General features: G+C 46.7%; 1 protein-coding gene across 39 annotated transcripts in view; it reads left to right on the forward strand.

Annotated features, from left to right (window-relative positions):
• Positions 1–1,978: 1,978 nt before the first annotated feature.
• Celf4 (CUGBP Elav-like family member 4) overlaps positions 1,979–13,422 on the forward strand; it is a 280,862-nt gene continuing 269,418 nt past the window's right edge. For 12 of the 39 annotated variants that reach the window (XM_070029255.1, XM_070029258.1, XM_070029260.1 and 9 more), the window contains exon 1: positions 1,982–2,675. In XM_070029255.1, coding sequence (XP_069885356.1) covers positions 2,390–2,675 — 286 coding nt within the window. In that variant the 5' untranslated portion in view covers positions 1,982–2,389. Of the gene's footprint in view, positions 2,676–13,422 lie in introns of all 39 variants that reach the window. The other 27 variants (XM_070029275.1, XM_070029284.1, XM_070029278.1 and 24 more) reach the window with 5 other exon arrangements.

Raw genomic sequence — 13,422 nt, forward strand, 5'->3', positions numbered from 1 at the left:
CACACACACACACACACACACACACACACACACACACACACACACACACCTCCCCCAGACGTTGAGCCTCTGGGATGGCGAACCTCCAAGGCCTTCTGACGGCTCTGGTGCTGGAAAGTACGGTGTTGTGGTTGTACTAAACAGGCTTGGCCTGGGTTTGCAGGCTGCTGGGGTCTTGATCTTGTTTTGTTTTGTTTTGCTTTGTTTTTTAATAAAATTTTAAACATGTCGTCTAGGAACGTGATGTCATTCGTGAGTAAAAAAAAAAACAGAAAAACCCTGAAACCCTGAAAGTGGCAGCTGGGGAATCTGCCTCGGTGAGGCCAGCAGGTCTGCGCCACCGTCCCAGCCCTCAGCGCAGAAGCCAGCGAGGGGGAGAGTCGGCAGGTTATTTTAATTGGTCGGGTTGGGGCGGGGCAGGGGGGGGTACCCGAGTTAAAGCTAAGCTGGGAATGCAAATGGGGGAGAGAGTGGGGGTGCAGGTAAACACTATGAAAATGAAAATCTGCTGCCCCAGCCAAGTTCACCACCAACATTCGCCCCCCAGAGGTAGGACTGCTTCCGACCGGCTCTCGGTGCCCGTCACTCCCTCTGGGCGCCCAGGAGGTTACAGCCCCCAGCGGGTCTGGCGGGGCATCCCGCGCGCCACGAGCGCGGGGCTTCAGTCCGCAGACGAAAACTCTCCGCCCCGCACCTCCGGAGCTGGCGGTGTCGATACCGAAACCCGCCGGGGCCGGCAGCGCGCACCGCGGGAGTCTAGGTCCCGCTACCGCCGGGCTTAGCATTTCGGGGCTTTATTTTTTTGACAGTGCGTTTGGGCCGGGGGAGGGGTGGGGATGGGAAGGGATTCCTATTTGCATCCGGAAAGCGAACGAGGGCAAACATCAAGCCTCTCCCCCCCCCCCCCCAGCACTGGCTCACAGGCCACCGCGCCCAACATCTTCCTCCCTCCTGGGCGGGTGAGCGGGTTGGGATGCCCGGCTCCTACCTTCCTCCCGCCAGCCGCTGGCCCGACCAGCCACTGCTCTCCGGGACGGGAGAAGTCGTCCGGGACCGAAAACACCTGCCTCCCGCCTTCGGAAGGCGAGCTGAGGCGGACCGAGGACAGACCCAAATCTCTACTCTCCGTTCCCTGGGCATGGCTGGACACCCAGTCCCATCCTCCCAGGTGGTTCGAGTGGCCGTAGATGCTCGGTGGGAGGGAGAAAATTTGGGGCTGCTCTGGCAGGTTGGGAATGCGAAGAAGAAGAAAAGCAGACACAGAATCAGGGGGAGAGAGCGCGAGCGCGCGAGCTCTTGTCTATAGATTTATCCACATAATATATATTTATGTAGCTTCCCCCCCCCCCTCTCTCGACACTGATCAATGCGCACTCGGATCGCTGGGCGGACTCCCTCCAAGCTGGCTCGCTTTTTCTGGTCTAAATAAATAAATAAATGGAGCCAGATGGGAGGGAGAAAAAAAAAAGCGCCCATTCCACCTCCGCCGCCGCCCCGCCCGCCATCCCTGCTTTCCTTCCCCAGCCTGTCGCCCTAATAGAACACAGCTTAGGTGGATAACGCCCCCCCCTTGAACCCACACAAAAATGATCATTAATGTTTTTAAAATACCCCCCAAAAAGTTGGCACCTGCTGCTATTACAAAAGAAGCCCCCCCCCCCCCAAAAGAGACGAGGCCCGTAGCTCGGTTCCTAACAGGCACCCGCTGCCCGCGATCGCCGGGCTCGGAATCTCAGCGCCTCCCGAAGAGCCATGCGCCTGGCGCTATTTATAGCCGGGGGCTGTCTCGGACTGTACCACCGTCTCTCCGCGGGGCCGCGACGGGGGAGGCGCGGCGAGGCCGGCGCCGCCCCACGCCGCCCTACCCCCGGCCGCCGCCCGCCGCGATGCGGCTCCCCCCACCGCGCGCCCACTCCAGGGCCCCCGCGCTCCCCGCCTCCGCGCGCGCACACTCGCCGCCCCCACCCCTGGTCTGGCTGGGAACTTGAACCGGTCCAGCCTGTTTAAACGGAAAGGACAGAGATCCTATCTGTTCAATGTAAAAAAAAAAAAGAAAAGAAAAGAAAAGAAAGAAAAAGAAAGAAAGAAAAGAAAAAGAAAGAAAAGAAAAAATCCAATCAGATCGAGGGAGAGAGAGAGGAAGAGAGAGAAGGGAGGGGGAGGGAGGGGAGAGGAGAGAGCGAGACGAGAGAGAGAGAGAGAGAGAGAGAGAGAGAGAGAGAGAGAGAGAGAGAGCATAGAACGAGAGGAGAGCGAGGTGTAGAGAGACCGAGGGGGAGAGAACCCGAGTGTGTGTATGCGTGTGCGTGTGTGAGCGCGAGCGAGCGAGTGAGGGAGAGGAGCGAGAGAGTGCGAGCGAGAAAGAATAAAAGGAAAGAAGATTTTCTCTATGTATATAAAGATGGCCACGTTAGCAAACGGACAGGCTGACAACGCGAGCCTCAGTACCAACGGGCTCGGCGGCAGCCCGGGCAGCGCTGGGCACATGAACGGATTAAGCCACAGCCCGGGGAACCCGTCGACCATTCCCATGAAGGACCACGATGCCATCAAGCTGTTCATTGGGCAGATCCCCCGAAACCTGGATGAGAAGGACCTCAAGCCCCTCTTTGAGGAGTTCGGCAAGATCTATGAGCTCACGGTTCTGAAGGACAGGTTCACTGGCATGCACAAAGGTGAGTGCACCTTTCGCTCTCAACTTTGCCGGGGAGAAAGAGCGGGGCGAGCGGCAGACCGGCCCGCCGGCCGGCGGCTCACGAGCTGGAGACGGGGCGAGAGCGAGCCGCGGGCGGGCGCCGACGAGGGAGGCGCTCGGGCAGCGGGGACCAGAGCTGGGGTGCGTGGGGAGCTGTTCGCTGGGGCAAGGCTGGGTTTGGGGGGCTAAGAGCTGATCGAAACCGTGCCGTAGGAGTGAGCAGAGAGCTCGCAAGAGAAAGAGAAAGAAAAGAGGATGGAGGTGGAAAGGGGGCTTGGGCTTCGAGATACGGTGACTTGAAGGATTGGGATGGGGACGGCGGCACCGGGCAAGCCCTGGACGCCGAGCGCGGACTGGCGGGCGCTAGGCGGGCGCTTGGCCGGCCGGGGACTGGAGGTGCTGTCCACCGCCGTGGTGCTGAAAATACTACAGGAGATGGGTCTCCTCGCCCTCTGCTCGCGGCCAGAGTAGCGGGAGCGCAACCGTCTAAAAGGGAGCAAAGTGACCAATTCAAAGAGATTTTTTTTATTTTGCTTTTAATTGAACAGTAAACTCTTCCTGTCGAACTGTGGGTCTCAATAATTTGGTTTGTGGTGTGAGAGGTGAAGGGGATGGTTTGGACGTTTGAAAGAAGGAGTAAGAAAACCTAAGGCAAGAATTAGCAAGGAACCAGCCATACCCTTGGTGGAGTATAGGTCTGGAGGTCTGAGAAACCTGGATAGTCTCCTTCCTTCCGGAAAGCTGAGCTTTGGAGAAAATGTGTGTGTGTGTGTGTGTGTGTGTGTGTGTGTGTGTGTGTGTGTGTGTGTGTGTGTGTGTGTACAATATGTGCATTCTGAAGAGTGTACCCTAATTTATCCCAAACTCACCACGAAAACAGCTTTATAGTACATTATTTTTCCTTTGAAGCAATCACTGCTAGTGAGTGCCTGGGGGAGGGGAGACAGAATAATCAAAGAATTAAAAAAACCTAACAACTTTTTAGGAAAGTGGTCATGGGAATTGTCTGCAGCCTGGCTGTTTTCTTCTTGTTTTATTATCTTTAAGGCAGAGCCCCAAACGTGTTCAGTTGTAGAATGTGTGTGGGTGGCTGGTGGGTGACGAAATTAGCCCAGTGCTCTGCTCCCTAACAGTAATGTATAGGATGTGCGGTGGGGATTAATCGGTGCTGGAGCTGTGTGGGCAAGTTAAATGCTCTCTGAGAGAGATTGATCGCCAGGCAGGGAAGGAGCATGGGGCTAAGGAAGTTGTAGGGGATGTGTATGGACATTCTGTTTTTAATAAACAGTGCAGATAGCTGCCCAAGACGTTGTGTTAGAGCTGGTGGTTTTAAAGATGAAAATGCACACACACGCACACCCCCTCATAGAAAGCAGTTTCATCCTTGGCCACAAATGGGCTATGAACAGAGCCGATCCTCCAGCACATTAGGCGCAGAGCGTGGACTGTCTGGCTCTCTAAGCAGCAGCGGTTTTCACTACCACAATCACCCTCCTTCTCCAGCCCTCCCTCCATCCGAATACTAAACAGAGCTCCAAACTCTTCATAGTTGGAGTCCCAGAGAGCAGTTTTTATTGGCTTTAGCATCTTCCAGCTTGCCTGCTGAGGAGTAAATCTTAAAGTTAATGGCATGTTGAGTAGCACAAAAACACAGCAGAATGGAAATATACTGGGTTTTGGGGGGTAGGGTGAGGGTGGGGGCTGTAATGGAGAGAGAAATCAACCTTTATCCAATATGGAGAAAATGTCTGTCTGTGCAGAAGAGAGATTGAAAAGGTGGAATGGGGATGCAGTTTGTGAAATAACATTCAAGGGAAAGAAACACTTTCTCCCCTTCTCTCAAGTCCTATTTTGTAGTTTTTCTCTTTCCAATCAAGCTCCTTAGAAGCAGATCCAGGATCACACTAAGCCTTTGTCATTCTAATAGATCTCTGGATTTTAAAATAGTAATAATAAAAAAATTAACAGCACAGGTGGGGAAGTCTCTTCCCATTCTTAATGGTCTGTTCTTGTGGTAATTTAAGATCTCAAACTTAAAAAAAATCATAACCCACTAGAAGCAAAAGACAGTTGTGGGAGCTAGCCATCTTATGGAATCTCAATTGAAACACTTTATTTGCTTTTTTATTTCAAATGAAGATAAACTTTAGAATTATTCCCTGGTTTTTTTTTCAAAAAACCCTTGCTGATATCATCACTATGATTCTAATGTAATTTGGGATCTCTTATGTTCAGGTAAAGAAGTAGAATTTTAATCATTCCCCTAAGAAAAATAGAGAAGATTTATGTACATGCACCTATACAAATATATTTATCCAGAATTCCTAGGACAAGCAAAACTTCATTTTCCAAATAATTCTTCTCCCAAACTGTCTGTCAGTGACAGGCAGGCCCGTTGGTTCTGGCATGCTGGGTGCCTCCTTGTCGCAGCTCACCCTTCAGAGCCTAAGCATACATTTTTCCTTAGAATAATAACTTCCTGCTCTTCAATCCCTCTGATTTTTAGAGTCAGAGTTGAGCCACAATGTCCCTAACAGTGCCTGGAAGCTCCGGGAGAGCTGAATAAATGAGACCATCTCCGAGGGCTGCTTTATTCAGCTCTAGTAGTAGAGTTTGAACTCCTCCTTCAGTAATGCAGCCTGATTTATTAGCTAATCCTGAAAAAATAAGCCTCTGGCCACCTTATAAAATACTTGCTTGCTATTGGTGATTAATTACTATTAAGTCAAAAATCATGATGAGGCTTGAAGAATGAGGGTTGCATTTGGCTGCTATATTTTCCCCATCTCTAAATTGACAACATGAGGCTAGGGATGGAATCATGCCTTTGTTAAGGCTGGTTTCAGGGCATATTTGTTGTTCTGGCTCTTACCTTTTTGAATTTCTAACTTCTAATGAACCATAGTGGGATAAAATTGAGAAACATAACAGGATACTGGCCTCCAGTGTAGAGGGCATATGTATGTTATTGGTTTCTAAAAAAGCAGGAGAGAGAGAAGGGGGGGAGCAATACATGAGATTTCAGGTGAGTATCTATTTGTTGGCCACCTGCCATTTCAGGTGACTAAAGAAAGAAGGAGTTCTAAGGGTTAATGGAATACCTGCCATGCGTAGAGTGTACCTTAAAAGGCAATTACTCCAGTCAAATTGGGAGTCTGTGGAGGAGGGAGTTGTGGGTGTTGTGGAGAAAACCCAGCCATACTCAAGAAAGGCTGTTGGACTGGAAAGCAACAAAAAGCAGCTGTGGACTGTGGTAATTATTGTAAAGGTAAATTTACCCCCTTCACACCAACAAGCAATTGGAGGGAAGGGGATCTGAGTGCTAGACAGAGAAAGAAAAGAAGAAAAAAATATTCCCAAATCAAAATTCAAGGAACCAACACCTAAGGAAGAAAACCCAGTGTAGTGCAAACTCTCCGGCTAACTCAGAATCTTCTTTTCTCTACATTTGAGGCACTTTGGGAAAGATTGTTTTTCTAGGCTCCAAAGAGAAAGACATTGTACTATTGATTAAAGAAGAGAGAAGCAAATTCCCCAGGTAGCAGCAGAAATGAGCTAAAGGCCAATTTTGCCCCTTTTTGTAGAATTTTTCTTCCTTGGAAAAGAGAACAGGTCACCCACTAGTCTACTTCTTCTCTCTCTCTCTCTCTCTCTCTCTCTCTCTCTCTCTCTCTCTCTCTCTCTCTCTCTCTCTCTCTCTCTCTCTCTCTCTCTCACTCTCTCTCTCTCTTCCTCTCTCTCTGTCTCTCTCTCTCATTTTTTAAATTTACTTCTCCTTTCTTCTTTTTATTTCCTAGAGAACAAATGCAATCAGTGACTGAAGATACACACACACACACACACACACACACACACATACCCAGGCCTATACACACACACACACACATACACACACACACACACACACACACACAAATAAACTGACAATCCATTCATAACTTTGGTCCTGTCTAGCAGGATAGGAGGCAGCAAAGACTGAGTTACTGGGAAACATAAAGACTAGTGCTCTCTGGATAGCCATATTATAATGCATTATCTTTGAAGTCATTTAAGTCCAATTTAAGTGGTATTTAGTATAATATTTATGAATTAATGTAATCTAAACATTGGGCTGTCCCCAACGGTTTAAACAGCCTTTACTACTGATGTGTGCTAGTTCCTAGAGCCTGCGATGCATTTTAATCTAAACAGCCAAGTCCTTATCCCAGTCCCTCTTGTTATCCGGTCAGAACAAATCTACACTTGGGTAACTATTTCACTTTCAGATTTTCTCCACTGCACGGAGGGAGGAAAACCTACAACCTACACTGACATCCTGGGGTGAGGAGTCCCACCCCGGAGCCATAGCTGCAGGAACATCAGCCCCTCATACTTCCTTACACACATCTAGGATGAGGGTAGGGACAAAGTAATGGAATCTTCTCTGGATTTAGCTCCGGAGACTGTATCCCTTAAAAATATACTCGCCATTAGTTGCACAACCTCCCATTTTATCTCTACCTGAGTAGGAAATGCCTGAAACCTCCTGGTTTGGGGTATAACTGGGAAAAGCTGAAAGATAAAGGATTTTATTACATTGCAGTGATTTGTTACTGTCTTCATAAAATTATGTTTTATATTTGCATGTAAGGTGCAACAATTTTCAGACAATCGAATTTTCACCTCTTGATTTTAGCCGAGATGGCTCATTTTTTTCCCTCCCTGTAAATAGGTAAATTAAAACTGTGAGGCTCTATCTGATTTCCATTTTCAAATGAGTCCAAGAGAGTGAAACTGAAGTATCAGCCTGGGCATCAGCTCAATTAAGATGAACTTCTTTTTAATTACTTCAAAAAATAAAAATCAGTTCTGTCCAGGGAAAGAGATGGAATGAATTGTTTCACACTTACAGTTTTCCCTGTTCCCTATCAGAGATAGAGAAAATAGAATAGCCAGAATAAGAAAACAAGAAAAAATACTTTAAAAAGAAGTTTTCCCAACGACAATGAACAGTAGTAGTGATCACACAGCTAATGTATATCAAAGCAACAGCCATCATTTAAAAACCTTCAGATTCCAGATGTTGATGTGTCCTATTTAAAAGCAAATAAAAAATTGTTGGGATAACTAGCTAATTTAAAACACTGAGAATTATTTGGTGCGTGTGTCTAATTTCATATATCTTTAAAACAGATTTTTCCAGAATGAACACACACAGATAAATTATCATGCATATATGCACATAGATACATACGTGTACAAGCATGACTAATGACATTTTGCACATATAAAAACCAGCCTGGCCTAGATTTCACTGCAATTCACAGAGATATGTTAACACTTTCATCCCCACCCCATCTGTCTTAATGGGAATTCTAGTTTGGATTAAAGGAGGCCCTTTGATTGAAAATAGCCACTTTCTCTATTTTCATCACCCATTACTCTAGTAGACTGGGTGTTTGTGAATTCTCAAGACCAAAGTAAAACAAAGCAAAAACTTTCCTTGAATGGAAGACTAGCTTGAAAATAACCATGCCATAGTTATACCCACAGGAGATCCACTATAAACTTCTCAGAGATTTTATTCTTGTCAAAAAGCTGGATTCCAGGCACATTCCTGATGCCTTGATCTCAACTCCCTCTGACAACTTATCATGGTCATTGTCATCACTATTATTGGCATCATTATACCATATATTATACCAGGATAAGAAGAGCTTCATCTGATTAATGTTTGAGTTGAAACATCACCTTGTTGGTTGATTTAAAAAAAAAAAAAAAAAGAAAGAAAGCCAGCCTCAAGTTTGTCTGAGATAAGTAGGGGAAAACATTGTAAACCTTACACCTCTGACATTGTCAGGAGATGGTCAGTTTCTAAATTGACCCAGGAGAAATCTCAGTGAAAAGGATTTCAGGTGGACAGGCTGCAGAGGAAAAGGAGATGTAACACAGAATGAGACCCAACATTGAAGGCAAGGGGAACAAAAAACAAAACTGAATGCTACAGGGTCAAAATGTTAGCTAGAAGTTGGGGGATACTGTTTGACAGAGCCTAAGAGTACAGCAGATTCTGAACCTAGATGGGAAATCCCATGTGACATGCTGAGTGAGGAGCTAGAAGGTGTGAAAACAAGCATATCTGTGGGTGCCAGGGGTTGGGGGGAGGAGAGGAAGATGCTGCAGGCTGAGTGGGTGTTGGTGTGAGTGTGTGCATATAGATACAAGTGTGCACAGGAAAAAGTGACAAATGCAAGCACTGTGGAGCACAAAGCCATATACAAAATCAGGGAGAAGGATGAGAGAGTAAAGGAGAGACTCTAGAAGGATGCTGGCCTCTTTATTATATACATCCTCTGCCTCAGAGCTCATGGCTTGGATTTGTCAATGATCCAAGTTCCAGTATGGAGGTGTGTTCTTTTTTATTTGCCCAATTTTCTTACCCTGAAGTCCAGGTTTGGGAGAGAATCCCATCATCATTCCCCACCCATCACCTTTTGAAGTCTGCCCTGCTTCTGTTCACCCATTGACTCATTTTAGAAATGTTTTTCCATCTGGAATCTGAATAGCCAGACACAGAGCCCAGCTCTCTGCAGGGCTAATTGTCACTACCCACTGCTTCCCTAACCCACTCACTGGCCCCTGGCATATCAGTCTACTGTTTTTTGTAGTGTTTTCACACACACACACACACACACACACACACACACACACACACACACACACACACACACACACACACAGGACTTGACAAGCTCAGTCGGGATAGGCCATCTGAGCAGTGCTGTGCTGCGTTTTCCCTAAATGCAAGCAGGGTGTGGCAGACATCCACTTGCCTTCCTTTATAGCTTTTATAATAAGAAAACACATTTACACATTTACTCCCTTTACTTCTGCCTTTCCTTTAAATGCACCTCTCCAACTATCACAGAAAGCATCCTATCCTATCCAAATAACTTACAGGACTGGAAGAAAGCCCTTCTTCCAATTTAGCCATACTCCTTTTATCATCCACCATCGTTCCTTCACACTTTTTCTTCTCCTGCTACTGAAGATGAATCCTCCCAAAATAAAAAGTGAGGCCTGAAGAAGGAGGTAGGTGCTCCACATGGCCACATAGAGGTGCCTTACAAAATGCTAGAGTAGAAAAATAAGTAAAAGGGTAGAAAAGGCAGCAGAGGAATTTCCTGAGTTGATGTACTTTCCTTCCAAGTTCTCAATGGTCCCTGGGTGGGTGTAAAACCCAAGCCACAGTTCTGCCCACTGGCACCAACAAGAATGCCAGTTGGGAGCCTATAAGCAATCTCCCCAGTTCTGAGCCCCTCAAGAACAGGAATGTTTTCAGAATCTTGCATTTGCAAGATTTCTCTACTTCTACTTGCTCAACATTTGATTTCTCTTATCCTTGCTTGTATCTCCCCTCCAGCATGAGCTAACTGAGACTCAAACAGAGCAATTCTCAGCAGCTCAGCTTGGAAACAAATCCTATGTGACCAAATGCAAGATGTAAATAAATGGGTGCCCTCCTGGAGACAGACATATTCCTGATTCTGTGAGGACAGAGCAACCAAAAATATTGATCAAACTCAGAGGGGGGGAAAACTGATAATGAGCTGGTCTCCCACAAGAGTTTAATTGACAGAGACTTCAGAAGCCTGGCTCTGGACAGCATATAAACTGACCGCGATGTTACTTTACTGCAATACACTCTGCTTTAATTAATTATCACCTTTGTTAAGAGTGCCTACAGATCAAAGGTTTCTAGATACTTAAGAGATCTTACGAACAAAGCCCCAGATGTATTAGGTTATCCCACAGCTGGCCCCGTGAGGCCAGCAAGTTTCCCAGTTTCTCCCCTTGTAGCGGTTCACTTCCTCTTCTTTGTTAAAGACAAACAGTTCTTTCTGTACAGCCGCTCTGTCCTAGGACTGGAAGTATATGCAGTGCTTTCTGCCCAGGGCTAGGGTCTGCCTTTCAGCAGCTGTTCCTAAAATTACACAGCTAAGACTTGGTTCACCTTCAAATCTTTCTGACTGAAATGCTAAGTGTGTTGGTAGGAGAGAAAAAGAGTTCATGGAAATGGGATTCAAGGAGAGAGAGAGAGAGAGAGAGAGAGAGAGAGAGAGAGAGAGAGAGAGAGAGAGAGAGAGAGAGAGAGAGAGAGAGAGAGAGAGAGCATGCACAAGCGGCTATGCACATCCACATAAATATTATGGGATCGATACATTTCCTATCCGATGCCCACGCCTCTTAACTTCTCCCTCCCGCCTCTCGAGCACCTGTGCCACTGCTGTATTTCACACTGAGAAATGTGCACAGCTGAAGCGTGCATAGATGATGCTGTATCGAACCAAGTCATTGTTTGGATTTAGTTGTGGAAGCTGGGTGCCCACTGAAGGATGACTCTTGTCTGGGTTAGATGGTGCCTAAAGAACACACTTCAAAAAATATGATGGGAACCTCACACTCCAGAGTCCCTCAAACCTACAAACTGACAGGTGACTTATTTGAAAGCAACCCTTGGAGTCATTCTAGGCAGATTTGAATGCCATACGTGGCTGTTTGTTCATTATTCTAATTTAATGATGCAGTCACACCTAATTAATCCATGTCTGGTTTATTCATACACTATGTCTGAGGATCCCAAAGATCTCTCCAGCTATCCAGCTTCTCTTCACGGGGACGAATGAAAGGGTGTCCCTAACAAGAGAGCATGTCTGAATCTAAACAGGGATCGCTGTAGATCAAGTTGATAGAGGTACAGTCTCTGACACCACTATCCATGAAGGTAGGCAGGATATAGTTGCAACAGATTCACAGCAATGAGACCTTGTATGCGCCAATGCACAAGTATACAAAGCATGCCTGCTGCCACAGAATCCCACAAACCTATTTCCTTCTAAGAGACAGCAGGCCCCACCTAACAAGTAATCCACAAGGCCAGGCGTGCCTGTCAGGAATTCATTTGGGAGTTGAGAGTGTGGAGCGGTTGAGCTGAGTCAACTTCCCTTCTTCTGGCCTTAAGAAAATATAGCCAGATGAATTGCTGCCACTGTACAGATAACCGAGGCTGAGAGTAACATGCCCTCAAAGTCCACAGACTGCTACACAGCCTTCCATGCACCTCCAGTGGCTGGTTGAGGCCAGACAGCTCCTAGTGAATGCCGTCTCTTCCCTGACAGGTAAATTGAGAGAATGAGGCATCAACCTAATAATATCCTTATAAAGCCAAGCCTCCTTTCACAAGTCCTAGGAGACAAGAGGCATCCAAAGATCAAACACTACATCACAGTGTATTTGTAGGAATTCTCTGATTCTGTTACCTCCCTATAATGCTCTAATTGACTATTTGATCAGCTCTAAAGGAGCCGGGGTTTAAAACAAACTCACACACACACACACACACACACACACACACACACACACACACAGATACTCTTAGATGCATACATATACTCACCACACAAGCAGATACATACAAGTGTTGTTCTCTTGCACACTGTTCTACCCACACCAGCTCACCCAACACAGGTAGCTTTTCCCAGATGAGTGAAAGTCACACACCTAAGATTGCACGTGTCCTTCCGGTAATGGGCTTATCAATACCTTTTAAAGAAATTTGACAGCCAGCCCAAAGTGATTCAGTTATGTGGACAAAGGTCAGCATATAGATATCCATTATTAATAATATCAATATTTTGGTTGACCAATATAACCAGAAACTGTATCATGTCCCTGCTGATGGGTGAGGCTGGAGGGATTCTATGGTGATAGCAGGAAATTATGCCCATGTAAAATTAATCATATTGACTGCTTCTAAGAATACACAGGGAGGTGAAGATGTTGGTAGCATTTGTGTGGTAGAAGGAGGGAACTTTGTCCCTGGGGGGGCTTCACAAACTCCTGGGAGGAAACCAGACTAAAGTCATCCCTGGGTGACCGATTGAGTACACTGTTCATCATCCGGCCTCTGCTTCCCAGCAGGGTGAGCTGGAGGAGAGGTGTTCTCTGAACAGGAAAAGAAAGAAATCAGATCCCCTAACCTTATCCAACATATCCATATCTTTCTGTCAAATCAATATTTGGCTTGGCCTGGCCTCATCAGATGAGGCCTGGAGCATCCTTGTTTCCACTGTGTGAAGAGGTCTTTCTCCAGGGGAATGAGGACAGGCTGAAGCAATATTCATTTATGTGGTGGGATATCGGCCCTGAGAGGTGACTGGGTGCACTCTGTAGTCTGGAGTAGCCCAGGTGAAAAGGCAACCAATCAGATCAATCACTTTGATTGAGTCCTTGGGACCAGGGGCTCAGGTTGCATCCTATCCTCTCTGCTGGGAGAGTGGGTGTGTTCTAGACTTCAGAAGACTACTTCTTACTGAGGAGTGAAGAAAAAGGAAAAAGAAGTCCCTGCTTTCTTGACTTTGGAAATCCCTGGGGGAATGCCCAGAGCCCTCATTCCTTGACCACTGAAGCCCTGGCTCAGGACACCCCTGGCCGTCCTTAGCAATCGCAGGGTAATAGCCAGAAGGGTATTCTGAGGAAGGCTAGAAAAGGAGAAAAGTCCTGTATGGAGGGCTCCTCTGGATAAACCATGGAAGGGGAGGGGGCAAATTAGGGAGTGTCTCCAGGTGTAGGATTTTTGTTCATTTCATCTCTCCTCCCAGAGTTGACAAGGCAGCTTGGAGAGAGCTTAGAGAGCAGGCTGTGGTGTGGAGATGCTGCAGAGAAGCTGAGGAAGATGCCTTCAATTG

The sequence above is a fragment of the Dipodomys merriami genome, unplaced genomic scaffold (genome assembly GCF_024711535.1).
Source record: "Dipodomys merriami isolate MVZ:Mamm:240054 unplaced genomic scaffold, mDipMer1.0.p SCAF_2, whole genome shotgun sequence".
In the NCBI taxonomy this organism is placed as follows: Eukaryota; Metazoa; Chordata; class Mammalia; order Rodentia; family Heteromyidae; genus Dipodomys; species Dipodomys merriami.